The sequence below is a fragment of the Oncorhynchus keta genome, chromosome 31 (genome assembly GCF_023373465.1).
Source record: "Oncorhynchus keta strain PuntledgeMale-10-30-2019 chromosome 31, Oket_V2, whole genome shotgun sequence".
Lineage (NCBI taxonomy): Eukaryota > Metazoa > Chordata > Actinopteri > Salmoniformes > Salmonidae > Oncorhynchus > Oncorhynchus keta.
In genome coordinates this window covers 21,768,002-21,792,939 of record NC_068451.1, presented here as the reverse complement: position 1 = coordinate 21,792,939, position 24,938 = coordinate 21,768,002, and the positions used below count along the sequence as shown (strand labels likewise).

Here is a 24,938-nt window from a genome sequence, read left to right as displayed (position 1 = left end):
ACACCATTTGTACTGCACCCTAAAGCCATTACATGATACAGACAACAGTTTACCTCCATCTCATTTACAAAGGCATTATTAGACTATAAAAAAATAGAGTAGTGCCATCTACCAGAAATGCATTAAGTGGAAAAGATCAGGCCGCAGCTACGCAAAATTGCCCAATTCTAACGTTTACCACGGAAATGGTGGCAAAATTCAAGAACCATCTTTAACACAGCTAATACCAGGGTGTTAAGCCAACAAGCCAGCCCTCTTCAAAGTGTAATCTGGACTGTAAACCTTCACATATCTGCAGGTCTCCTTGTGTAAACCTAAGCATGGTTCCTCAGCATACAGCAGTAATCCCAGTAATGCTCTTACAGCAGTGGAATAATTCCACAATGAAAGGAACAGGTTTATGGCTAATAAAACGCACTGTGAGCAACCAGCGCCGATGGTTAATAAATACATATGCTAATCCTCTTAACATCTTCAGAATGAATCCTTACACACCCCACTATGATGATTACATGCTTTCTACTGACTGGAGATTGGGATTTCTAATACCTTCCAAGGGCATAATGTACAGTTGGTAGACAGTATATGAATAGTTACAATAAATAGATAGAAAGATCGATGTGTAGATAGAGTGAGATTATTCATGTGAGCTAGTTCTTACAGAGGAACATAGAGCTTCTCCTCTAGTCTACCTACGCCCTTACAATGCAACAATAACAAAGAGAGGGAACAACTCACACTTCTATTCCCAGGTGGGAAGTAAGCTTGAGTAAGCACTGTAACTCCAGCTGAGGCTCCATGAGTCACTGCTCACGCCCCACTCTCCCCTGCTTTCCACCCAGCACGCCCTTCTGCCATTTTATACCTCCCCTCCACTCCAGATCCCCCACAGGGAGCCTGGCCTCCCTCATTAGCTGTGGGGCTGAAGGCCTCTGGGGGCTGGGTGAAGGCAGCGTCTGGGTCTAGTGGTCCCTGGAAGTCACCTCTGACGCATTGGCACAGCTCGGTGGTGGGTGGCACAGGCTGAAAGGGCCCATGATGGCACATATCATTCTGGAGTCTAGACCTTCACAGGTGTTCTATATAGAATAGCCAGATGTGAGAAAATTCTGCACATGTGCTATGGTTTCCAAATTAGCCTCGGGAGTGATTTGATCCTCTGTGGACAAGGTTAAATGTTATGTCTAAGTGTTAGCACTTTGAGATACACGAGCCGTTATATAAAAAAGGTAAAACAGTAGAATAAAAAATAAATGACCCCATTCAAGTAATACAGCAAGTTACTAACAATTCAAACGTCATGATTTTGAGTTGGGAAACTAAAATAATTGGGTCTATTCTAGTGATCCATGGGGGAAATGGAAGAGTCATAGTCTGGAGAGTGCAGTGCTATGCAGTGGTAGATCTCATTAAAGTCTGCTGTCAGTGATAGCAGTATGGTGGGAGGGCAGAGTGACTGATGGCTGCCTGGTCATTACATTGATCTGGCCCCAGAACAGTCTGTCTGTCAGAGACTCTTATCTACAACACATGAAGCATGGTGAGATAGAGCCTGCTGAGCTGACCTGAGAACAGCCATTTGCATTTTTTTTCTTCATTCAGTGCAGTGACAAGATGGAGATTAGTAGTGGCTCAGGCCTCAGCCTTAGTTCATTCTACATCCTGCTATACAACATGTAGTCGGATCAAACTTAGATCAAATATGACCCCATATCAAAGCAGGAGGCTAAGGTGTAGGCTTACAGAAAGATCATTTGTACTCATTAAAAAAATAAACAAGGATGTGAGATGAAAAGCACCACATTTCACAATCAATACAGAATTTCTCTCTCTTTCCCCTGTATTCACAGTGGCGCAATAAAGGTTCAAGCACAGGCCTCTACTGCAGATAAATTGTATGCATCCGATGCAAGTCCCAGATTCAAGACATAGCCTGGAAAAGACTGTACATTTTCATTAAAATAGCAGGTGTGATGCTACTCTCTCTCTGTAGGCAACCGGGAAAGGCCTACTGCGTTCTCTCATTCAGCATTCCTAGCATGGGCATCATGACAAAGCAAGCAGGCAGCCAGTGGGGCTCCTCTACAGCCCCCCTACCTTCTATACTGATGGTATAAGGCCACCATTACATTCATGGCTCTGTGGTGTTCAAACAGCACTTGATTGTGTATTATTTCGATAGACTTGCAGGCCTATAATAGCATATACCAGTCTATGGCCTACTGATATGATACTAACAAATGAGATGTTGCGTTGCATTCTTCATTTTTTCCCAATTAGACCAGAATAAAAACCAACAAAAAACAATGACCCCACCCCAGGCTATGAAGAAGTTCAGTACATTTATCTCTTTGTTTATCAAGGGTAGATCCCAGATGGTCTCTCTCTCCTGCTCACTAAAAACCATGGGGAGAGGCTGACATACAATAGCCCAATACAAAATAAATGTATTGGCTTGAAGACTTAGTTGGCACGACCAAATGTCTACAGATATCTTCTGTATTTCAATAATACAAATTTGCTAATTGGACAATAGCATTTATTCTGCGTAGGTAGGTTACTGAGCGTTCCTTCTTGTTGACGTGTCATTTATCATCTGACAGTCTGTGTGCGCATTCATTTGTTAATTAAATCTGTCCAAGATAACGGTGCGCGTCAGCAAAAAGGATACGAATTGATATTCATGACATGAGTGATATAGATATGAACATTTACAACACCACTTCGAGCAAAACGCATGTTTATACAACAAATATAAAGCAACAATGTGTTTATTATAGAAATGAAAGATACTACTATTGGGGCTTACCTCGACATTTCCCCACATGCAATGGGATAATACGGCCATCAAAATGGGTAACACTGTATGTCCCATTTTCACTCCTTCTTCTTCCGTTTCTCAATTGGAACGTTTTTTCTTTATAATCTGAATTGATTCCCAAATACAGTTAAATCAGATACTATGATGAGCTCTGTTCTGTTTGGTGCCTGCCTCCGATATCTCCTGCGTCTGCGTCCGTGCGCACTTGCTCTCTCCAATCGCAGTCCAGACTATTATGTGGCTGCAGCCTGGCTCTCAACGCCCATCTACGAGCTTGTATTGTACCATGGACTTTCCTCAAAGCGCCAACATTTTTAGATTAACTGCGGTTTGATTTGGTAGAGGGAGACACCCAATGGATATGCATGGGAAGTGCAGGCAGTGGATAGAAAATGGTCGATCTGTGAAACTGCCTGAGCGTTTCATAATATGCGTCATGAATTCAGTTACAGCAGTTGTGAAAGAGGCTGCGTTCATGTGCTAGTCGGAACTAGACAACTTTGAAATGTCCGAGTTGGAATTGGGAGATTTGACTTCGGAGGAGTTACATGGTGTGTTAAGTGGGGGTGTCCCACCCTTTCAGGCTGTTGGCCTGAAGTAGGACTAAATAGATTTAAATAGTGGAGTATGGTATTTATTTTATTTTTAGGTAGGGTATTGTTTTTATTTTATTATTTTTTAGCAACGTATAAGGGAGTTATACTCCAGTCTAGTAGGTGACGGTAATGCAATATTTATTGGATGGCAACCGCCGTTAAACCTCATCAAAGAAGAAAAAGAAGAACGCACCCTAAAAACACAATAACCTTCCAATTCACAATGATGTAATTGATCACAGGCCGGTTTAAAAAATGCACAAAACGTTGGGTGCCTGTTTGATTGAATTGCAGTGTGTTTTACGTTGTAAGTATGGTCGGGTCCAAAAAATATTTCCTGGCCCAAGCATTCAGCAATGGACCCAGTCATTCATCATACGAAAGATAAAAACATTCCAATCCAAATACTGTATTTGGTCAATAGGTGGCACACAAGGTAAGCTAATGGCCTCGTTCTCTACGTGGGGACTATCAGTGTCTTCAATCACTTCAATACTGTATTGGCGATTTTTCTACTACTACACAATATTTTTCTCAGCGTTATGAAGACGTGATATAGACCTATTTGTTATAAAACGTTGCTATCGAGAATATATATATATTTTAGCCTACGTACATATAGAGCTGATATAACAGAACCGCGCCTGTTTACACAAACTACTTCTAATTTAAATGTTCTGTAAAATCGCAACTTCCTGATCTCACCTGGCGTTCTGGCCATTTTACAAGGCTGCACCAGGTGGGGGCGTGGCCAAATGTCGTGGGTGTGGATGGAAAGGGTCAGTTTCAAGGTGTACAATTGTTGACTGAAACAAAGACCTTAGCCACGACAACCATAAAGTTTTCACACATTTTAGCCACAGGATTTGAGTCATTGAAGGAATTTACCAAAGGGACCGTTGCTACTTTTGATCAACATTTGAATTAATCTCCCTCACGCGTTGTTTTGAAACTTCTTGGACCCCAGGGAGGACTATAGTCCCGTGCATTTAAAGTGTCTAAATCGTTTTGTTTGATAGAACTTTCTACCAACTGGATTTAACGCTGAAGTAATTGAAGAACATGAATTCCGCAAGATTTGAATACGAGGTAAGTTTTTTTTGTTGTTTTTGTGGAAATGTTGTGTACACCAAACAAATTAGAAATTTAGAAATGTCGGAACAACGATGTAACCAAGTCGCGCATGCGCCATTGCTGTCACTTTAGCATTTTCACAGTTGTATTGTTGTTAGAAACTTCATTTGAAATTCTATTTCACAGACAAATGCATAACGTTTAATTCCAGTCACCACCATGTTTCTGTAAGGTCCACCTGTCAAACTCCGCCATATAGGCAAACCTACTTCAATTAACTTTGAGTGACAACATACCACAAGTAAACACTTCAAAGAAGTACGTTGCTTTCTCACTGGCCTTCAGGTTATCCCAGTTAATTTTAAACTTGTATAGTTAACTTTTATGTAGGGTAATTATTCATGATCATATAATTTGAAGATGGATGGGCATAATAACATTTTAAATAAAGGTTAAATAATTTAAAAATAAAAATAAGATTTGTTTTGAATGCGATGTCTTTTGAATGACTTAAGCAAAAATGGTGTTGGAGGAAGAAACACAGGATATGATATGTTATTTTAAAATATCCTTTATTTAAACAGGGAAGTCACATTGATAACTACATCTGTTTTCCCAGATGAGCCCTAGATAGCATGAATGAAACACCTGTTGACTAGTTAGCAGTGACCCTCCCCATCTTGACTGTCTGGATATTTCTCCAACCTTATGTTAATTTAAAGACTTAAACACTTTGATAAGAGAGACACATGACAAGTGTAAAGGTATCAATTCATGGTATAAGTCACATCACTCTAATTAATATGTCAGCTCTGTGTACTCGATCTCTCCCTCACTGGTCAGGGCGGCCATATTGATTTCATATACCTGCAGTGTTCAGTGATCACAAACTAATTTCATGTCCCTGCTGTACTAAGGGCAGGCACCGGCCCCCTGGTAACAGTACATAGTATTGAGTCCCCACTCCCAACCCAGACAGTGCTGCCCCAACTTCCAGGTATTCTGATACCCTGTGGATCCCAGACTTGTCCTGACTTGATCCCCCTCCAGCCTCGCTGCTGCTCACCCACAGAGGAAGACTACTGAAAAGAAAGTTAGTCGCTGCACAGAGGAGTTTAGAGAGGGGGGGAAGGTAGGTTCCTCTATGGTATACCTCTTTCACACACTATACATTTTGATATTATTCTAAATGTTGTCTTTGATGTTTATACACGTACATAGTCATGTTGATTAAAAGGTGAGGGTTGAGAAATTCTACATAGTTTTGAGCTCAGTCAAAAATGAAACTCAAACAGGAGTCCTGAAAGAACATGCACTTTTTAGGGACCACAAATGGATATCATATTTGTAAGGGAAAGGAACAACAATTCTGAATACTTACTGGTATACTGAATAATATGATCTGTTTTCCCTGAGTGTCCTGATGAGATTGGTGCTTGTGCAGTTAATTCATGCTCAGGAATGTAGTCATAGTTTTCCTGGTTTGTACAGTATGCATTGTCATAGTTCTTGGACTGTCTCTAGGTTTCACGTAACAAATACAGAAATGATAGTAAAAACTCTGTCACCAGGTCTTTAGTTAAATATTAGCTACACATAGAAGAGCTGGATTAAGTATTGTCTGTAGAATTGGGTCATGGAGATGTCCACACAGATATCCTGGTTGTCATTGATATGTTTCCAGGTTACACAGTAAGTTAGTAAATGCAGTAGCTTTTCATTAGTTGTGTCTAAGGGAAAATATTCCTTTGCTTCCACAAGTGTCGTTAAGAGCAGTTCCCTGATGAACACGTACACTACCTGACCAAAAGTATGTGGACACCTTCTTGACGAACATCTCATTCTAAAATCATGGGCATTAATATGGAGGCTGCTATAACAGCCTCCACTTTTCTGGGAAGACTTTCCACTAGATGTTGGAACATTGCTGCGTGGACTTGCTTCCATTCAGCCACGAGCATTAGTGAGATTGGGAGTGGATGTTGGGCGATTAGGCCTGGCTCACAGTCGGCGTTCCAATTCATCCCAAAAGTGAGGTTGAGGTCAGGGCTCTGTGCAGGCCAGTCAAGTTCTTCCACACCAATATTGACAAACCATTTCTGTATGGACCTTGCTTTGTGCATGGTGGCATTGTCATGCTGAAACAGGAAAGGGTCTTCTCCAAACTGTTGCCGCAAAGTTGGAAGCACAGAATCATCTAGAATGTCATTGTGTGCTGTAGTGTTACGATTTCCCTTCATTGGAACCAAGGGTCCTAGCCTGAACCATGAAAAACAGCCCCAGACCATTATTATTCCTCCTCCACCAAACTTGACAGTTGGCACTAAATTGGGGCAGGTAGCGTTCTCCTGGCATCCACCAAACCCAGATTAATTTGTCAGACTGCCAGATGGTGAAGTTTGATATATCATTCCAGAGAACGTGTTTCCGCTGCACCGAACTCCAATGGCGGTGAGCTTTACACCACTCCAGCCGACTGCTCAGCCATGGCAACCCTTTTCATAAAGCTTTCGATGAACAGTCATTGTGCTTATGTTGCTTCAAGAGGCACTTTGGAACTCGGTAGTGAGTTTTGCAACCGAGGACAGACCATTTTTACAGGCTACGAGCTTCCCCTTCCGTGAACTTGTGGCATACCACTTCGCAGCTCAGCCAGTTCTGCTGCTAGACATTTCCACTTCACAATAACAGGACTTACAGTTGAACGAGGCAGCTCTAGCAGGGCAGAAATTTGACCAACTGGCTTGTTAGAAAGGTGGCATCCTATGACGGTGCCATGTTGAAAGTCACAGAGCTCTTCAGTAAGGGCATTCTACTGCCAATGTTTGTCTATGGAGATTGCATGAGTGTGCTAAATTTTATACAGCTGTCAGCAGTGTGGTTGAAATATCAAAATCCACAAATGTTTAAAGCGGTGTTCACCTACTTTTTTTAAAGAAATAGTGTATATCTTTTTATGTATGGGGCAAAAAAGTATTTAGTCAGCCACCAATTGTGCAAGTTCTCCCACTTAAAAAGATGAGAGAGGCCTGTAATTTTCATCATAGGTACACTTCAACCATGAAAGACAAAATTAGAAGAAAAAAATCCAGAAAATCACATTGTAGGATTTGTTTATGAATGTATTTGCAAATTATGGTGGAAAATAAGTATTTGGTCAATAACAAAAGTTTCTCAAAACTTTGTTATATACCCTTTGTTGGCAATGACAGAGGTGAAGACTTACAGAAAATGTTCGACAAGGTTTTCACACACTGTTGCTGGTATTTTGGCCCATTCCTCCATGCAGATCTCCTCTAGAGCAGTGATGATTTGGGGCTTTTGCTGGGCAACACGGACGTTCAACTCCCTCCAAAGATTTTCTATGGGGTTGAGATCTGGAGACTGGCTAGGCCACTCCAGGACCTTGAAATACTTCTTACGAAGCTACTCCTTCATTGCCCAGGCGGTGTGTTTGGGATCATTGTCATGCTGAAAGACCCAGCCACGTTTCATCTTCAATGCCCTTGCTGATGGAAGGAGGTTTTCACTCAAAATCTCACGATACATGGTCCCATTCATTATTTCCTTTACAAAGGGATCAAAGGGATCAGTCGTCCTGGTCCCTTTGCAGAAAAACAGCCCCAATGCATGATGTTTCCACCCCCATGCTTCACAGTAGGTATGGTGTTCTTTGGATGCAACTCAGCATTCTTTGTCCTCCAAACATGACGAGTTGAGTTTTTACCAAAAAGCTCTATTTTTGTTTCATCTGACCATATGACATTCTCCCAATCTTCTTCTGGATCATCCAAATGCTCTCTAGCAAACTTCAGACAGGCCTGGACATGTACTGGCTTAAGCAGGGGGACACGTCTGGCACTGCAGGGTTTGAGTCCCTGGCGGCGTAGTGTGTTACTGATGGTAGGCTTTGTTACTTTGGTCCCAGCTCTCTGCAGGTCATTCACTAGGTCCCCCTGTGTGGTTCTGGGATTTTTGCTCACTGTTCTTGTGATCATTTTGACCCCACGGGGTGAGATCTTGCGTGGAACCCCAGAATGAGGGAGATTATCAGTGGTCTTCCATTTCCTAATAATTGCTCCCACAGTTGATTTCTTCAAACCAAGCTGCTTACCTATTGCAGATTCAGTCTTCCCTGCTTGGTGCAGTTCTACAATGTTGTTTCTGGTGTCCTTTGACAGCTCTTTGGTCTTGGCCATAGTGGAGTTTGGAGTGTGACTGTTTGAGGTTGTGGACAGGTGTCTTTTATACTGATATCAAGTTTAAACAGGTGCCATTAATACAGGTAACGAGTGGAGGACAGAGGAGCCTCTTAAAGAAGAAGTTACAGATCTGTGAGAGCCAGAAATCTTGCTCATTTGTAGGTGAGCAAATACTTATTTTCCACCAAAATTTGCAAATACATTCATTAAAAATCCTACAATGTGATTTTCTGGATTTCTTTTCCTAATTTTGTCTGTCATAGTTGAAGTGTACCTATGATGCAAATTACAGGCCTCTCTCGTCTTTTTAAGTGGGAGAACATTCACAATTGGTGGCTGACTAAATACTTTTTTGCCCCACTATATATATGTTTGCAGCAGCCACTCTATGTTAGTGATGGCTGTTAAAGTCTGATGGCCTTGACATAGAAGCTGTTTTTCAGTCTCTTGGTCCCACCTTTGATGCACCTGTACTGACCTCGCCTTCTGGATGATAGCGGGGTAAACAGGCAGTGGCTCGGGTGGTTGTTGTCCTTGATGGTCTTATTGGCCTTCCTATAACATCGGGTGCTGTAGGTGTCCTGGAGGGCAGGTAGTTTGTCCCGGTGATGCTTTGGCCAGACCGCACTATCCTCTGGAGAGCCTTGCGGTTGTGGGCGGAGCAGTTGCCGTACCAGGCGGTGGTACAGCCCGACAGGATGCTCTCGATTGTGCATCTGTAAAAGTTTGAGTGTTTTAGGTGACAAGCGAAATTCCTTCCGTCTCCTGAGATTGAAGAGGCGCTGTTGCGCCTTCTTCATCACGCTGTCTGTGAGGGTGGACCATTTCAGTTTGTCAGTGATGTATACGCCGAGGAACTTAACTTTCCACCTTCTCCACTGCTGTCCCGTTAATATGGTTGGGGGGTTCTCCCTCTGCTCTTTCCTGAAGACCACTACCATCGCTGTTGTTTTAAAAAAAAAATGACATTGAGTGAGGTTATTTTCATGACACCACACTCACTTTGTCATTATGGGGTATTAAATTCATTTTTGAATAAATGTACTCTGTTTTGAATTCAGGCTGTAACACAACACAATTTGGAATAAGTCAAGGGTTATGAATACTTTCTGAAGGCACTCTATGTTATCCACCTTAGTATCGGGGAATGATGTCATAGTCCTGATTTGTGCTTTGTCATTTCCTCAGTTACCAATTTAGGATTTCCTGTGTGAATCCTCTTGAGTATTTGTATTTATTATGCCATCGGCTTCTTTTCCTGGTGTCCATCCAAATTAAGGCAGTTTTTTACAAGTAAAAACATTACATAAAATTTCACAACAGATACACATTGTGTCCCCTCAGGCCAGTACTCTACAACCACATATCTACAACACAAGATCCATGTGTGTGTGTATAGTGCGTATGTTATCGTGTGTGTATGCCTGTGTGTGTGTCTTCACAGTCCCCGTTGTTCCTTAAGATGCATTTTGATCAATTTTTTAAAGTCTGATTTGACACCTTCCATAGTCTGTGCAGGACTGTGAAGAGACCTTTGGGGTGTCTAGTGGTGTATAACAGTGAGTGAGTATTTATAATAGAGAAATTCCTTCACTCAGAGTTTGTAATGATGTTGTTTATTTTGGCGAGCTAAATTGTGTGCCTTATGAGCTTAGTTCAACTGTCGTACCCATCAGAGCCCCAAATGTAAGCTTGTTTTAGTGCTATTGTTTGTAAACGTAAACAAACACCGTATAGTCTCAACATGGTTAAATCTAAAATGTTGATATAATGGATTTTTATTTTATTTGATTTATTTCACCTTTATTTAACCATATATGCTAGTTGAGAACAAGTTCTCATTTGCAACTGCGACCTGGCCAAGATAAAGCATAGCAGTGTGAACAGACAACACAGAGTTACACATGGAGTAAACAATTAACAAGTCATTTGAGAGTGGTTATTTTTCTCCTGCCTCATACCTCAGCTTTTTACAATAACAGTGGCAGGGTACCCACTTTGTTATTGTTTGAACTGCAGATTGCCCGTTTTAAATTGCACTTGAAGAAAGGTTTTCTAGAAACCACCACCAACTCTGTTCTGGCCAGTAATGTATATTGTTCACAGAAGATCTATTTGTACATGTGGAGATGCGTTACATCCATAAACAAGGTGGATCCCCAAATGTAAGGACACAACAGCAATATTCTGATCTTAGGATCCCAAGATTGAGCTGAGGGTCAGGTGAGGTCAGTGTGACCGGTCCTTTTCCAGACAGGATCAGTGTCCGCAGTGGGGTGTGATTATGGAAGAATGTGGCTGTTTCGGTCAGATCAGAGTGAAAGGTGTGGGTCAGAGTGGAAGTGAGCAGTACGGGGACACCCAGGTAGGAATTCAACAAGGGAGTCTCCTACAGTCTGCGGTTTTATCTCTTGACTGTCCTGTGGAACGGCCCGTTAACCCTGCCTACTGTAGTCTCTCACACATTACCAGTAGAGCAGGTTGGTTATTAAATTAACCCAGTCACCTAGTAACATCTTCAGGTCAGTTCCACATGGTGTCCAGGGAGAGAGAATTCACACCAACTCATCACAATGTGGTGATGTTATTGTACTAGAACAAAATAACCTGACACTTGTCATGACCTTTTTCTACCACTTATCTGTAATCTAATGTTATGGGTTATTATATGGTCAAAGTTCCATAACATGGACTATTAGGATGCTCATTATCATAAACAAGCATTGCTATATCATGACTTTATTAGAACACTACATTTTCATTTTAAGTTAATGTTACTAGCCTGAGAAGGTTAGTGTAGTCATTTTGATGTGAAATTTACATCAAATATGATTTCACAAATGCATTACACTTTCATAAATAGATCACTTCATTTGTGAATTTTAAGTCATTTCAGATTTTGTGTTCCTCACTTTCTCACAATGTATTTGTCATGTAGTTTTAGGCTGATGAGATATTTCAACCAACAGGTTTCTAAAGTTCTGGTGGAGCTGACATTGGAAAGGTGCTACATCGATAATGGTTGATGGTTTAAATAACAACCATTCAGAGTCCTGGTTAATGTTTAAACAGATGGAATGCCTGTCTAAAGCACAGTTGCTCTGCTTAGTTATATTGTGTAGGCCGAATCAGACTACTCATTGATTTGGTTGAACTTTTATTCCCACTCTCGAAAGCCACATCTTGTAATGTGTACTATACAACATGAAAAACACAGAGGATGCATATATGTATGTTTACATTACAAAAGGTTGTGTGTAAAAAGGAGAGTGTCATTGCTAGCTATTTCTCTGGACCACACCTCTCAGTAGAGAACACCTCACTACCCATCAGTCTAACTGGTTTGACTAATATGCTGCTACCTTACTGTATGCCTAGCAGTTCTACTATACCTTATTGTTTAGTTAATGCCACAACGCTCTCCAGATGTCCCCTCGTGCTTGTAGTGGTCACGTACCGTGCCTTCAGAAAGTATTCACACCCTTTTGAGTAAAAAAAAAAAAAATGTTTTACAGCATGAATTTAAAATGGATTACACTTAGATTTTTTTTGTCACTGGCCTATACACAATAAGTAGAATTTATGTTTTTAGAATTGTTTACTAATAAATAAGAAATTAAAAGCTGAAGTGTCCTGAGTCAATAGGTATTCAAACCCTTTGTTGACACAAACCTAAAGTTTAGGAATATGACTTCCACCTTACCTGTCACCCTAGACACAGTTCAATTTGCTTTACTGCCCCAATAGGTCCACAGACGATGCAATCGCCATCACACTGCACACTGCCTTATCCCATCTGGACAAGAGGAATACCTATGTAAGAATTCTGTTAATTGACTACAGCTCAGCATTCAACACCATAGTACCCTCCAAGCTCATCATTAAGCTTGAAGCCCTGGGTCTCAACCCCGCCCTGTGCAATTGGGTCCTGGACTTTGACAGGCCGTCCCCAGGTGGTGAAGGTAGGAAACATCTCCACTTCGCTGATCCTCAACACTGGGTCCCACAAGGGTGTGTGCTCAGCCCCCTCCTGTACTCCCTGTTCACCCATGACTGTGTGACTATGCACTCCTCCAACTCAATCATCAAGTTTGCAGATGACACAACAGTAGTAGACTTGATTACCAATAACAATGAGACAGCCTACAGGGAGGAGGTGAGTGTTCCCGGATTGTGGTGTCAGGAAAATAACCTCACACTCAACGTCAGAAAAACAAAGGAGATGATCGTGGACTTCAGGAAACAGCAGTGGGAGCAACCCCCAACCAAAGTTTTTAAGTTCCTCGGCATACACATCACTGACAACCTGAAATGGTCCACCCACACAGACAGTGTGGTGAAGAAGGCGCAGCAGCCTCTTCAACCTCAGGAGGCTGAAGAAATTTGGCTTGCCACCTAAAACCCTCACAAACTTTTACAGATCCACAATTGTGAGCATCCTGTCGGGCTGTATCACTGCCTGGTACGGCAACTGCAGCGCCCACAAACGCAGGGCTCTCCAGAGGGTGGTGCGGTCTGCACAATGCATCACCAGGGGAAAACTACCTGGACACCTACAGCATCCGATGCCACAGGAAGGCCAAAAAGATCATCAAGGACAACAACCACCCGAGCCACTGCCTGTTCACCCCGCTACCATCCAGAAGACGAAGTCAGTACAGGTGCCACAAAGCTGGGGCCGAGAGCCTGAAAAACAGCTTCTATCTCAAAGCTGTCAGACTGTTAAACAGCCATCACTAGCACAGAGCAGCTGCTGCCTACGTACAGACTTTAAATCATTGGCCACTTTAATAAATGGAACACTAGTCACTTTAATAATGCCACTTTACTACTGTTTTCATATCTTGCATTACTCATCTCATATGTATATACTGTATTCTATACTATCTATTGCATCTTAGCCTATGGTGCTCTGTCATTGCGCATCCATATATTTATATATTCTTATTCCATTCCTTTACTTAGATTTGTGTGTATTAGGCATTTGTTGTGGAATTGTTAGATATTACTTTTTAGATATTGCTGCACTGTCAGAACTAGAAGTACAAGCATTTCGCTACATTCGCAATAACATCTGCTAACCGTGTGTATGTGACCAATAATGATTTGAATTCAAATTTGCTGAACAAGTCTCAAATTGCATGGACTCACTCTGTGCAATAGTGTTTAACATGATTTTTGAATGACTACTTCATTTCTGTACCTCACACATACAGATAATTGTAAGGTCGAGCAGTGAATTTGAAATTCAACCACAAAGACCAGGGAGGCTTTTTTTTTTTGCCCCGCAAAGAAGGCCACCTATTGGTAGATGGGGAGAAAAGAACATACATTGAATATCCTTTTGACCATGATGAAGTTATTAATTACACTATGAATGGTGTATAAACACCCATTCCCTACAAATATACAGGCGTCCTTCCTAACTCAGTTGCCGGAGAGGGAGGAAACGGCTCAGGTATTTCACCATGAGGCCAATGGTGACTTTAAAACAGTTACAGAGTTTAATTGCTGTGATAGGAAACAACTGGGGATGGATCAACATTGTAGTTACTCCACAATACTAACCTAAATGACTGAAAAGAATGAAGCCTGTACAGAATAAAATTATTCCTAAACATGCATCCTGTTCGCAACAAGGCACTAAAGTAATACTGCAAAAAATGTTGCAAAGCAATTCACTTTTTGTACTGAATACAATGTGCTATGTTTGCAGCAAATCCAATACAACACATTACTGAGTACCACTCGCCAGATTTTCAAACATAGTGGTGACTGTGTCGTGTTATGGGTGAGTGGCCGAGTTAGATTTTCAAGCAGATTTAAGTTAAAACTATGGCAAGACTTAAATGGTTGTCTAGCAACGTTCAATGTTCAGCAATTTTGAAAGACTCACAGCTATAACTGCTGCCAAAGAGGATTCTAATATGTATTGACTCAGGGGTTTGAATACTTATGTAAATTCAATATTTGTTTTTCGTTTTCATAAATGTGAAAATCATTTTGTCATTATGGGGTCTTGTGTGTAGATGGGTCAGACAAATGTATGTAGTCAATGTTGAAATCAAGCTGTAACACAACAATGTGGAATAAGTTCGGGGTGTGAATACTTTCCGAAGCCGCTGTATTTGACTTTTTGTGGTGTAATACTGTGATAGGCTTTTGCAGCGTTTTTGATTTGTTTTCTTCTGTTCTGTATGTATGTGCCCACTGCATTCAACACCATTTCCTGTGTAATCATAGGGCACTACTGAGGCCTGTAGTTGGAAAGACAACCAGCACAGTTTACAAATGGATCTAACTGGAGCGAGTAGTATTTTTGTTTGGGGGCAGAGAGATGGAGACGGGATATGACGAAAAGCATGTAATGGTTTTATTAGGCTGTGATCAGGGTGACTGATGGAGAGAGCGACCCCCGAGCGCTCACCGACCCCGTCTCTAATGATTCCCTTAATTCCAGACCATAATTGCTGTTAGAAATTCCCATTTAGGAGGCATGTGTGAGAGCCGAGCATCGTAAGAATGGCCTTTAATTGCGATGAGTTATCATCTAGACCAGTGTAATTGAGCCCCCATCTTAAGGGGCGGCACTTCTGACAAATTGATTTAATACCGAAGCGATTTTCCTGTCCCTAATGGTGGATCGGGTCCTTCTCCACACTGGGCCACAGGCGCAGATGCAATTGTGTGCGGTGATTACTATCTGCTCTGTAATCGCTCTCTGTCTTCTGCGTGTGCAAGAGGACTCGGACACACCCTGGACCCAGGGCAGGGCACATAGATCTTAGCCTATGCCCCAGGTAGCCCTGAACTTACCCATCGTACTGTAGGGAGAGGGCTGTGTTATGGAGAGTCACTATATGCACATAAGTCAATATGACATCAATTCAAATTTTAATGGTCACATACACATATATTTAACATATGTTAATGCTTGTGTTCCTAACTCCAACAGTGCAGTAACATAACAATTCACAAAAATACTAAGACATCTAAAAGTAAAGGAATTGAATTTAAAAAAATATATTTAAATATTAGTACGAGCAATGTCAGTGTGGCATTGACTAAAATACAGTAGAATAGAATAAAGTGTCAACACAGTGCCTTCGGAAAGTAGTCAGACCCCTAGACTTTTTACGCATTTGGTTAGGATACAGCCTCATTCTAAAATGTATTAAATTGTTTTTTTTCTTACACCAATCAATACCCAACACATTTACATAAGTATTCAGACCCTTAACTCAGTTTTTTTCTTGATTCACCTTTGGCAGTGATTACAACCATGTGTTGCTGCACAGCTATTTTCAGGTCTCTCCAGAGATGTTTGATCGGGTTCTGGGCCACTCAAGGACATTCAGAGACTTGTCCCAAAGTCACTCCTGTGTTGTCTTGGCTGTGTGCTTAGGGTCATTGTCCTGTTGGAAGGTGAACCTTCACCCCAGTCTGAGGTCCTGAGCGCTCTGGAGCAGGTTTTTTATTAAGTATCTCTCTGTACTTTGCTCATTTCATATTTACCTCGATCCTGACTAGTCTCTCAGTCCCTGCTACTGAAAAACATCCCCACATCATGATGCTGACACCACCTTGCTTCACCGTAGGGATGGTGCCAGGTTTCCTCCAGATGTGACGCTTGGCATTTAGACCAAAGATTTCAATCTTGGTTTCATCAGACCAGAGAATCTTGTTTCTCATGGTCTGAGAGTCTTTTAGGTGCCAAGCGGGCTGTCATGTGCCTTTTACTGAGTTGCTTCATTCTGACCACTCTACCATAAAGGCCTGATTTGGTGGAGTGCAGCAGAGATGGTTGTCCTTCTGGAAGGTTCTCCCATCTCCACAGTGGAGCTCTGTCAAAGTGACCGTCGGGTACTTGGTCACCTCCCTGTCCAAAGCCCTTCTCCCCCGATTGCTCAGTTTGGCCGGGTGGCCAGCTCTAGGAAGACTCTTGGTGGTGTCTAACTTCTTCTGTTTAAGAATGATGGAGGCCACTGTGATCTTGGGGACCTTCAATGCTGCAGAAATGTTTTTGTACCCTTTCCCAGATCTGTGCCCCGACACAATCCTGTCTACCTCATCTACCTTTCTTCAACCTCATGGCTTGGTTTTTGCTCTGACATGCACTGTCAACTGTGGGACATTATATAGACAGGTGTGTGTCTTTCCAAATGTTGTTCAATCAATAGAATTTACCACAGGTGGACTCTAATCAAGTGGTAGAAACATCTCAAGGATGATCAATGAAAACAGGATGTACATGAACTCTATTTTGAGTCTCATAGCAAAGGGTCTGAATACTTATGTAAATAAGGTATTTCTGTTTTTTATTTTAATAGATTTGCAAAATGTTCTTGCTTTGTCATTTTGAGGGATTGTGTGTAGACTGCTGAGGATTTTTAAAATCCATTTTGAATAAGGCAGTAATGTAACAATGTGGAAAAAGTCGAGGGGTCTGAATACTTTCAGAAGGCACTGTACATATGAAATGAGAAAAGCAGTATGTAAATATTATTACAGTTACCAGTGTTTACATGTCTGTGTATATAGGGCAGCAGCCTCTAAAGTACAGGGCTGAGTAACCGGGTGGTAGCCAGCTAGTGATGTCTGATGACCTTTAAGATAGACACTGTTTTTCAGTCTCTCGGTCCCAGCTTTGATGCACCTGCGCTGACCTCGCCTTCTGGATGATAGCGGGGTGAACAGGTAGTGGTTCGGGTGGTTGTTGTCCTGGATGATCTTTTTGGCCTTCCTGTGACATCAGGTGCTGTAGGTGTCCTGGAGGGCAGGTAGTTTTCCCTCGGTGATGCGTTGTGCAGACCACACCACCCTCTGGAGAGCCCTGCGGTTGTGGGCGGTATAGTTGCCGTACCAGGCAGTGATGCAGCCCAACAGGATGCTCTCAATTGTGCATCTGTAAAACTTTGTGGGTCATGGGGGCAGTTTCGCCTTACCACACTGTCTGTGTGGGTGGACCATTTCAGATTGTCAGTGATGTGTACACCGAGAAACTTAAAGCTCTTCACCCTCTCCGCTGCTGTCCCGTCTGTGGATAGGGATGTGCTCCCTCTGCTGTTTCCTGAAGTCCACAATCAGCTGCTTCGTTTTGTTGACGTTTTAGTGACATGGTGAGGCAGTGGCTAGGGAGTATTGCTGTTGATGTCACCAAGTACTTGCTCACCGTTGGCTGTTCCTTAATGAAGGTGAAGCATATACAGAGCGCCATGGAAGTCTTCTCTGCCGTGCAATGTGTGTGCTCTCAGGTCACTAAACTGGTTGGGCCTGTTTTTACATCAGGATTCGTTCTGAGCCTGTTTAAACAGGTCAGTGATTCTCCCTAAACAAAAACATGAAAAGTAATGTAAAACAGACACGTTATTGTTATGGTGTGAATCCGTGTTAGCCGTCTTTGCAATTCACCGTAAGTCTAATACAGGGTGATGATCAAGATGGCGGTCAGTTTCACAAACAACGCAATTGTCTGTCTTTCCCCTGCTGACCTACACACACACCACACATCTGACTACTACACCGATAGACAGACACTGAACTTTCCATGGCAGCACCTCAAGGACATCTCCCCCTCTGTCTCTCTGCGCTCATGTCTTTTTAAATGCTTTAGCCTCCAATGTGAAATGAGAAGTATGGCATAGTTTATACTAGTGATACATAACCCTTCCTGATGAGAACAGTGATTTGGATCAGTTCACCTTCGGGATAATGCAACTGCGGTTGTTTCTTGATTTTAGTTGCCGAGCCACAGAATTTTAGCTTTCATTTAGTTTTTTGTTACTGTTCTAATGTTGACGATGGGAACTTTCTGATGCCAGGAACAGTAGAATTGGCACTTTGTTTCTAGTGCCTTCGTTGATGTCACAGGCTTTTCCTTTCTAGCTTTTTACAAGTCCACTGTCATTACTTTCAACTCGTATGGTAAGACTGGAGTCTGGAGGTGGCTATAGCTACTGTCTTGCACTTAGTTTCAGGATGATTTTAGGAAGAGACTGAACACTATGATCTCCTAACAATCTCCATGTCCTCCAAGTTAGGTGACTCACACACTACACTCAATATGTTATTGTACTCCTACGTCTTGAGTATTAGTAATCTCATCATATAACTGTAGGTAAGTAATGAACTTATCTCCCTCTTTTTATGTCTGTTTGTCTCTGTCTACCTAGGGGCAGAACGGGCGGCATGAGCAGGTCACCTTCCTGGATAACAAAGAGAAGATGGCATCGAAGAAGAAGACTGGAGTGATAGTGGGAGTCCTCATCGCTCTGCTTGTCTTGGCCGCTGTGACAGGAATCCTCATCTGGCTCTTTGTTAGTGAGTACAACTTTGCTATGTAGTCTGAGACTAATTCATGTAATAATCATAGACTAGGTACTATCACTCAGTCTAAGTGAAAATGCAAAGGATGCCCCAAAGTGGCTCAATAACTCCAACTGTACTAATGTTGCTAATTTCCAACCCTCTCAGTTTGGCCTGGAGTATTCTGGGAGGTTTGTTTCTTCTAATGTCTGAATATAAAATTGATACCTGAAATGTAAATAATGGCAAACAGCTTTTTATAATCTACCCGGAAAGACTTGAGTTACAAATATCCAAATTAAGTGTGAAGTTTGGAAGTTTTTAATTTGACATTGATAACCTGTTTGACAGGCCTTAATTTGTTTGGTGTTAATAATTCAGGGGAGTAAAGTGGCGCGGTGCAGAGTAGACGAAACATCCTGACAGTCACACACACGCTCACTCTACAGCCTGATCAAAGAGGCTTTTACAGAGAGATAATCAAAAGATAAACAAACTCGTAATTCTCCTAAATCCCTGTTCTCTTTTTATTAAACATCTCTGGAAGTTTATGAGGAGGCATTGGTGTTGTATTAAATGACTTGCTCTTTCTCCCACTCTCTTTCCCTCAGTCAAAGGCAGGGAGTCTGCGGCCACCATAAGTATGAAGCGTGTCCCAGCTCAGCGGGTGTATAGCGGGCACATGAAACTGGACAACGTGCCCTACAACCAGAATCTGGAGGACCCCACCAGCACAGAGTTCCAAAAGTTGGCAGATGACCTGGAAGAGATAGTGAGTTTGACCCAGGTTTAGGCTCAGATACCACGTCCTGGTGATGTTCTGTTAAAAAAAAACGATTGAGATTATTGTTTTTCTATGGTGACAGACAAAAGTGATGAGATGACAGAGATCAGTCATTTCCCATCATTTTCCTGCCTGCGTCAAAAGTTGAAATTAGTTGAACTTTTGATAGATAGGTTGATGACTGGCCCAATGCCCTTCTACCAAGTTAACCTTCACCCACAATACCCTTTAGGCCAGGTACGGTATTAAGTCAGGTGTCAGAGTTCAGAACTGACTGAGATTCAGTTTCTCTCGTTTGTTGTAGCTATCTGCCACAGCATGTTTTTCTCCTGGTGGAAGGAGCTTGCTAAAGGCATATTTGTGTGGGTGGACTGGAAGAGAGAACATCATTTAGTTACTCTGTTATTTCCTCGAACAACATTTCCTTTCATTGGAGTTATGGAGATGTGTGTATCGCCACTTGGGAACATGACAATGATAAACTGCTATTGCTAAACCCCCGGTCAGTGTGGCATTGCTTTTGAATGTATGGCTGCATGAGTGACAATATAAGGTAGGTGAGGTGGTCTGAATGGAATTCTCGATGACTGTTCAATGAGAATTAATGTGACAGAACACACCCCCACCATTATTCACTCTGCTCGGTACATTCAGTTCTTCCTCTGGCCATGTATTGCAGATGCAGTAGAGCAAAGTGTCAATATATGTTGGTGATTGGGTCTACAGTATATACAACTGAACTAACAAATCCAATCAGAAACACACTATTGGCTCCACTGGCAAGACTAAAGAATACACTGAGTTCTTTTTTTTCTTCTTTTTTTTGAGGAAACAATGCACCTCTCTGTATGTTGGAGGTGCTGTGTGGTCGACTTGGTAGTCTGCTGTTACCTGCTGTAGAATATGTTATTTGTGCTTAGAAACAGCTTTGAATAAGGAAATCCACACTTAGGAGACACTGTGTCTCTCGTCTGAGCTCTGCAAACTGCAACGTGATCACATTCTACACTTCTGGGTTCAACTTCAGTGGATCACTCATTTTGCTCTCCTCTGGAATTGTTAATGGACTTTCTCCATTGTGGTCCATTGAAAAGTCTCCAGCCCATTTCTCGGTTCTCAATGTGGTCTTATCAGAGTCGATACAAGATGAAGATCGTTCACTATTCTCTTCAGTCTGTTTCAGGGAGCTGAGGTGAGTTCAGCTACACTGCCTTTATAATGTACCTTTTGGATTTAACATTTACCAGCCTGATAATTGCATGTCCGCTACATGCATTCTTATTCACAGTCTGAACTGGAGTTTAAAACACACACACTATGAGTAGACAGCATGATTAGTAACAACACATGCTAGGATTAGATATCCAGTTTCTTTCTACATTTCTTTCACATATCTGTAGCTGAAAGCACTCGTCCTCCATGGGATCTCCAATGAAAACCCTGTTATTCATGGCATGCAGGCAGTTGGAATGCAAGCATACACACTTGTTCTCAGGGGCCTTATTGCAGACTCGCAGACAAGCTTTTCTTGGTATCGAACTGGCCAATACCTGGAGCACTCCCAACACCATGGTAACCTTGATCAATTAAACCTTATATGGAGGATTCGGCTGAACTCTGAGGTCATGGCTCCATATCTTCGCCATGGTAACAGCAAATGGGGTGTCAGGTAACCTAGTGAATGGTAATTTTTATGTTGGCTTTTTTCACCAGCTTAAGAGCAACTACAAACAAGTTGAGTTCCTCTCCAAGTACTACACCACATCTGTGGTGACCGCCTTCAGGTAGGAGAGCATTCTGGGATGTGGAGTTTCTGCATGTTGGTAATGTACAGTTGGCCATAAAGCTAGTCATGAGATCACTTTGTTTATTACATAATATGAATCTTTGAAAATGCTTATTGGATAAGTGTGATTTGGACAATGGAACGTCCATTGCAGCAACTCAAAACACCAGCTGTTCCTGAGGAGAGGTTTGGTCAAACCTGCACAATAGAAATGTTGAAATGCATGACTGTGAGTGATCAATGAAGGCCTCAGTCAGCATAGTTTGGTCTTCTACTCCTTCCTTCAAATCCACCTCTCTCTCCAGTGAGGGGGTGCTGGCCTACTACTGGACCCAGTTTGATATCCCGCCAGCGGACCTGGAGATACTGCCAGAGTTCTCTGAGGAGCGGGTCCTGGAGGTGCTGTGGAACGGCATCAGGGAGCAGGGCAAACGCTCCGGCCAGAGCCTCCACATCAGCCAAGTCACTGCTTCACGTGAGTTAGTAGTTAGTACAACCCAGTCAAGACCAAACCAGGTGGCGTAGTCTCTGGGGCAGGGGGTTTATCTAGGGGCTTAGGGTTTAAACTAAGCAAGCAGTGACCCACCCACCTGGAGAGTTACTGAGTCCTGCAAGCTTCCACTTCAACCCAAATCCAAAACCTTCATTCTATTAATTGGCTGCTCACCAGGACCTTGATCAGCTGAATGAGGGGCAACAGAGTTGGATCAAAAACCTGTGCACCCAGTAGCTCTCCAGATGCAGGGTTGGCCTCCCCTCAACTAAAGGGTTATGTTTAATGAAGATAAATGTATTGTCTGAAGAAAGCCCCCTCTGTCATCTTCCATAAGCATTCATATCTGCGATGATTTCTGAATTAATGGCTGTTCTATGCCAGCTAGATGTCTCTGACATGCCCTAATAAGATAACGTGGAGGTATAAGGGACGCCACTCTGTTTGTATTGTATCAGTGATTGGACACTTTATGTAGTTTGGGTCCTCTAATGATGTTATATTAGTTGGCCCCTGGGCTGCCCTTTAGCTGCCTGGCTCTAGCCATTATCATTATTCTAGCTTCTGTCTACTTCACATTGCATTGCAAAAAGGTCACCCTATATGACTTAGTGGTTTTGCTCTCTTTTAAAATGATTTCTGTTTATATGGTTTGATGTGGCTGTCAGATGGTTAGACAGAGATGTATCCCTGGGCTCCGTGGGGCAATGGGGGGGGGGTAAAAAACTCAATCGGCAGCTCTCTCAACAGCAGTGTGTACGGCGAATTGGAACAGTAAAAGTGCAACACAAATATTATACACCCGTGCATCAAACTCTATCAGCCTCTCAGTAAGGTAACACTCTCTTAACCCTCCCCCTTATCTCTCATTTTCCCTTTCTCTCCCCTCCTTCTCCCTCCCACTCTTCTGCCCCCCACCTTCTCTCCAGGCACAGACCCCAGGATGGCCAGGAACCCCAGAGCCGGTGAGTAAACCCACTGTCTCCCGTTCCAATCACACGCCGCTGTAATTTTCCAGCCCGCTAGATGTTCACCCCGCTGCTGCCAGTCTGTGACGAATGCCTGCCCCGCTTGATACATAATGCTGCTGCTGCTCCATTCATGAAGAGATTGAGAGCCCTGGCTATATAGTACATGAGTGGACTACTGAATAAAAATGGATGTTGGATGTATTTCACTCGTCATTTTTTACCCTCTGTGTTGATGTGTAATCAATCCTCAAAAGATTTTGCGCATGTTACATTTAATTTCAGATGAAAGTTGATAGTTGACATTGCATCAACAGATGACACTGGATGATGAACAGTGTAGTAGATGTGGTATAAGATGTGTACATTTCTCCTCACCATGATATGACAATTTGATTGATGCCATACACACAGCTCTTTTTTCCACAAAGTTATCTGCCTTGGCGTTTGCACTTTTGGGACTAGAGAGTCTAAAGTTCTTCCTTTAGCATGTGAGCTGACCAGGGAAAACCCACAGCCTTGTTGGGCTACTGTACCTGTATGTCTGTACATCTACTAATGTAATCTGCTATGCTGTTCATTTCTTGCCCGTCAGATTACGAGTGTTTCTTCCGGTTGGAGGCTAGCACTTTAGCTCAGAGCTTCCAGTCTCCAGGCTTTCCAGATCATTACCCGGCCCAGTCCCGCTGCCAGTGGCAGATCAGAGCCCCGGAACAGAACGCCATCTCAGTCCGCTTCTCCCACTTTCACATAGAGGACGACTGCTCCGATGACTTTGTGTCCATCTACGACTCCCTCAGCCCGGATGAGTCCCAGGCCATCACTCAGTGAGTGCTCTCACAACCACTACTGTGATGATGATGATGATAGATAAATAATATGAATAATGCATAGATTTTTTTATTAGTGCATTTCATGGAGCCAAAGACTAGTACAGGGATGGTGATGAGAGAGGCTGAATCAGGCCAATGTTTGTCATAATGCCACTATTCTCCACAGCCCAAGGAAATCTGACAAATGGCGTCTTAATATCAGCAGTGATACACAGACAAGTGAATTCAATTGTAAGATTGCAAATTTGTGTGAGACATATTGGCTTTGTTCAATCGAAGGTGGTTACCTGGTGTCTAGGCTAAGTGTAATTGATAGGTTGTTGTGCTGCGAGAATGCGGGTTTGTTTCCAATCGATAAGGTTATGTTAACAGTGGGGGAAAAGGAAGCAGGAAGTCAACTTCAAACTTGCACTGGGTTTGACTGTGTCAAGAACTGCAACGCTGCTGGGTTTTTCACATTCAACAGTTTCTTGTCTGTATCAAGAATGGCCCACCACCCAAAGAACATCCAGTCAACTTGACACGACTGTGGGATGCATTGGAGTCAACATGGGCCAACATCTGTGGGCAAAAGTGGGCGGTACAACTCAATATTAGGATGGTGTTCATAATGTTTTGTACACTCAGTGTATCCCACTTGTTTACAACCTTTTATTCATTTAGGGTCCAACCAAGACATGCATACTACCAGTACCAACATATGCTTACTTAATGAGGAAAGAAAGTACAAGTGTGTCATGTAGTTTTCCAGGATTCCCAAGAGGGACAGGAACATCACTTTGTATTTGGCTATAAGGTCCCCAGTGGGAATAGAAAACGTGGGAGAGAACGGTTGTTTTGAAGTGTAGCGAATGCTGTGGACTTCATTCCCAATACATCATTGGTGATTTTAGCCACTTGTTGGGATCCTGGTGCATTTAGCCCAGCACGTCGTCTTTCATTGTTAACATTGGGGACCTTCAGTGAGATTGAGTTGGCTCAGAAGGACCTCTCTTTTCCAATCTACCAGGGGTGCCACCCAGCAGCCATGCTGCTGTGTGTAATTGTGGTTGGTTGTCTGTTGTGGACTCTGTGGG

The 24,938-nt window shown here is 42.5% G+C and overlaps 2 protein-coding genes across 4 annotated transcripts in view; one reads left to right on the top strand and one right to left on the bottom strand.

The window, feature by feature from the left end:
* The window catches only part of LOC118373837 (amyloid beta precursor like protein 1-like), a 73,694-nt gene extending 70,623 nt beyond the window's left edge, over nt 1-3,071 (bottom strand). Inside the window, exon 1 of one of the 2 annotated variants that reach the window (XM_052489961.1) lies at nt 2,810-3,071. In XM_052489961.1, coding sequence (XP_052345921.1) covers nt 2,810-2,875 — 66 coding nt within the window. In that variant the 5' untranslated portion in view covers nt 2,876-3,071. The remainder of the gene's footprint in view (nt 1-2,809) is intronic. The other variant, XM_052489960.1, reaches the window with a different exon arrangement.
* Nucleotides 3,072-4,146: 1,075 nt separating this feature from the next.
* LOC118364088 (suppressor of tumorigenicity 14 protein homolog) overlaps nt 4,147-24,938 on the top strand; it is a 34,007-nt gene continuing 13,215 nt past the window's right edge. The window contains exons 1-7 of one of the 2 annotated variants that reach the window (XM_052489948.1): nt 4,147-4,506; nt 18,866-19,013; nt 19,610-19,770; nt 21,496-21,566; nt 21,874-22,043; nt 22,991-23,026; nt 23,625-23,856. In XM_052489948.1, coding sequence (XP_052345908.1) covers nt 4,480-4,506; nt 18,866-19,013; nt 19,610-19,770; nt 21,496-21,566; nt 21,874-22,043; nt 22,991-23,026; nt 23,625-23,856 — 845 coding nt within the window. In that variant the 5' untranslated portion in view covers nt 4,147-4,479. Of the gene's footprint in view, nt 4,507-5,503; nt 5,624-18,865; nt 19,014-19,609; nt 19,771-21,495; nt 21,567-21,873; nt 22,044-22,990; nt 23,027-23,624; nt 23,857-24,938 lie in introns of those variants that run through there. The other variant, XM_052489949.1, reaches the window with a different exon arrangement.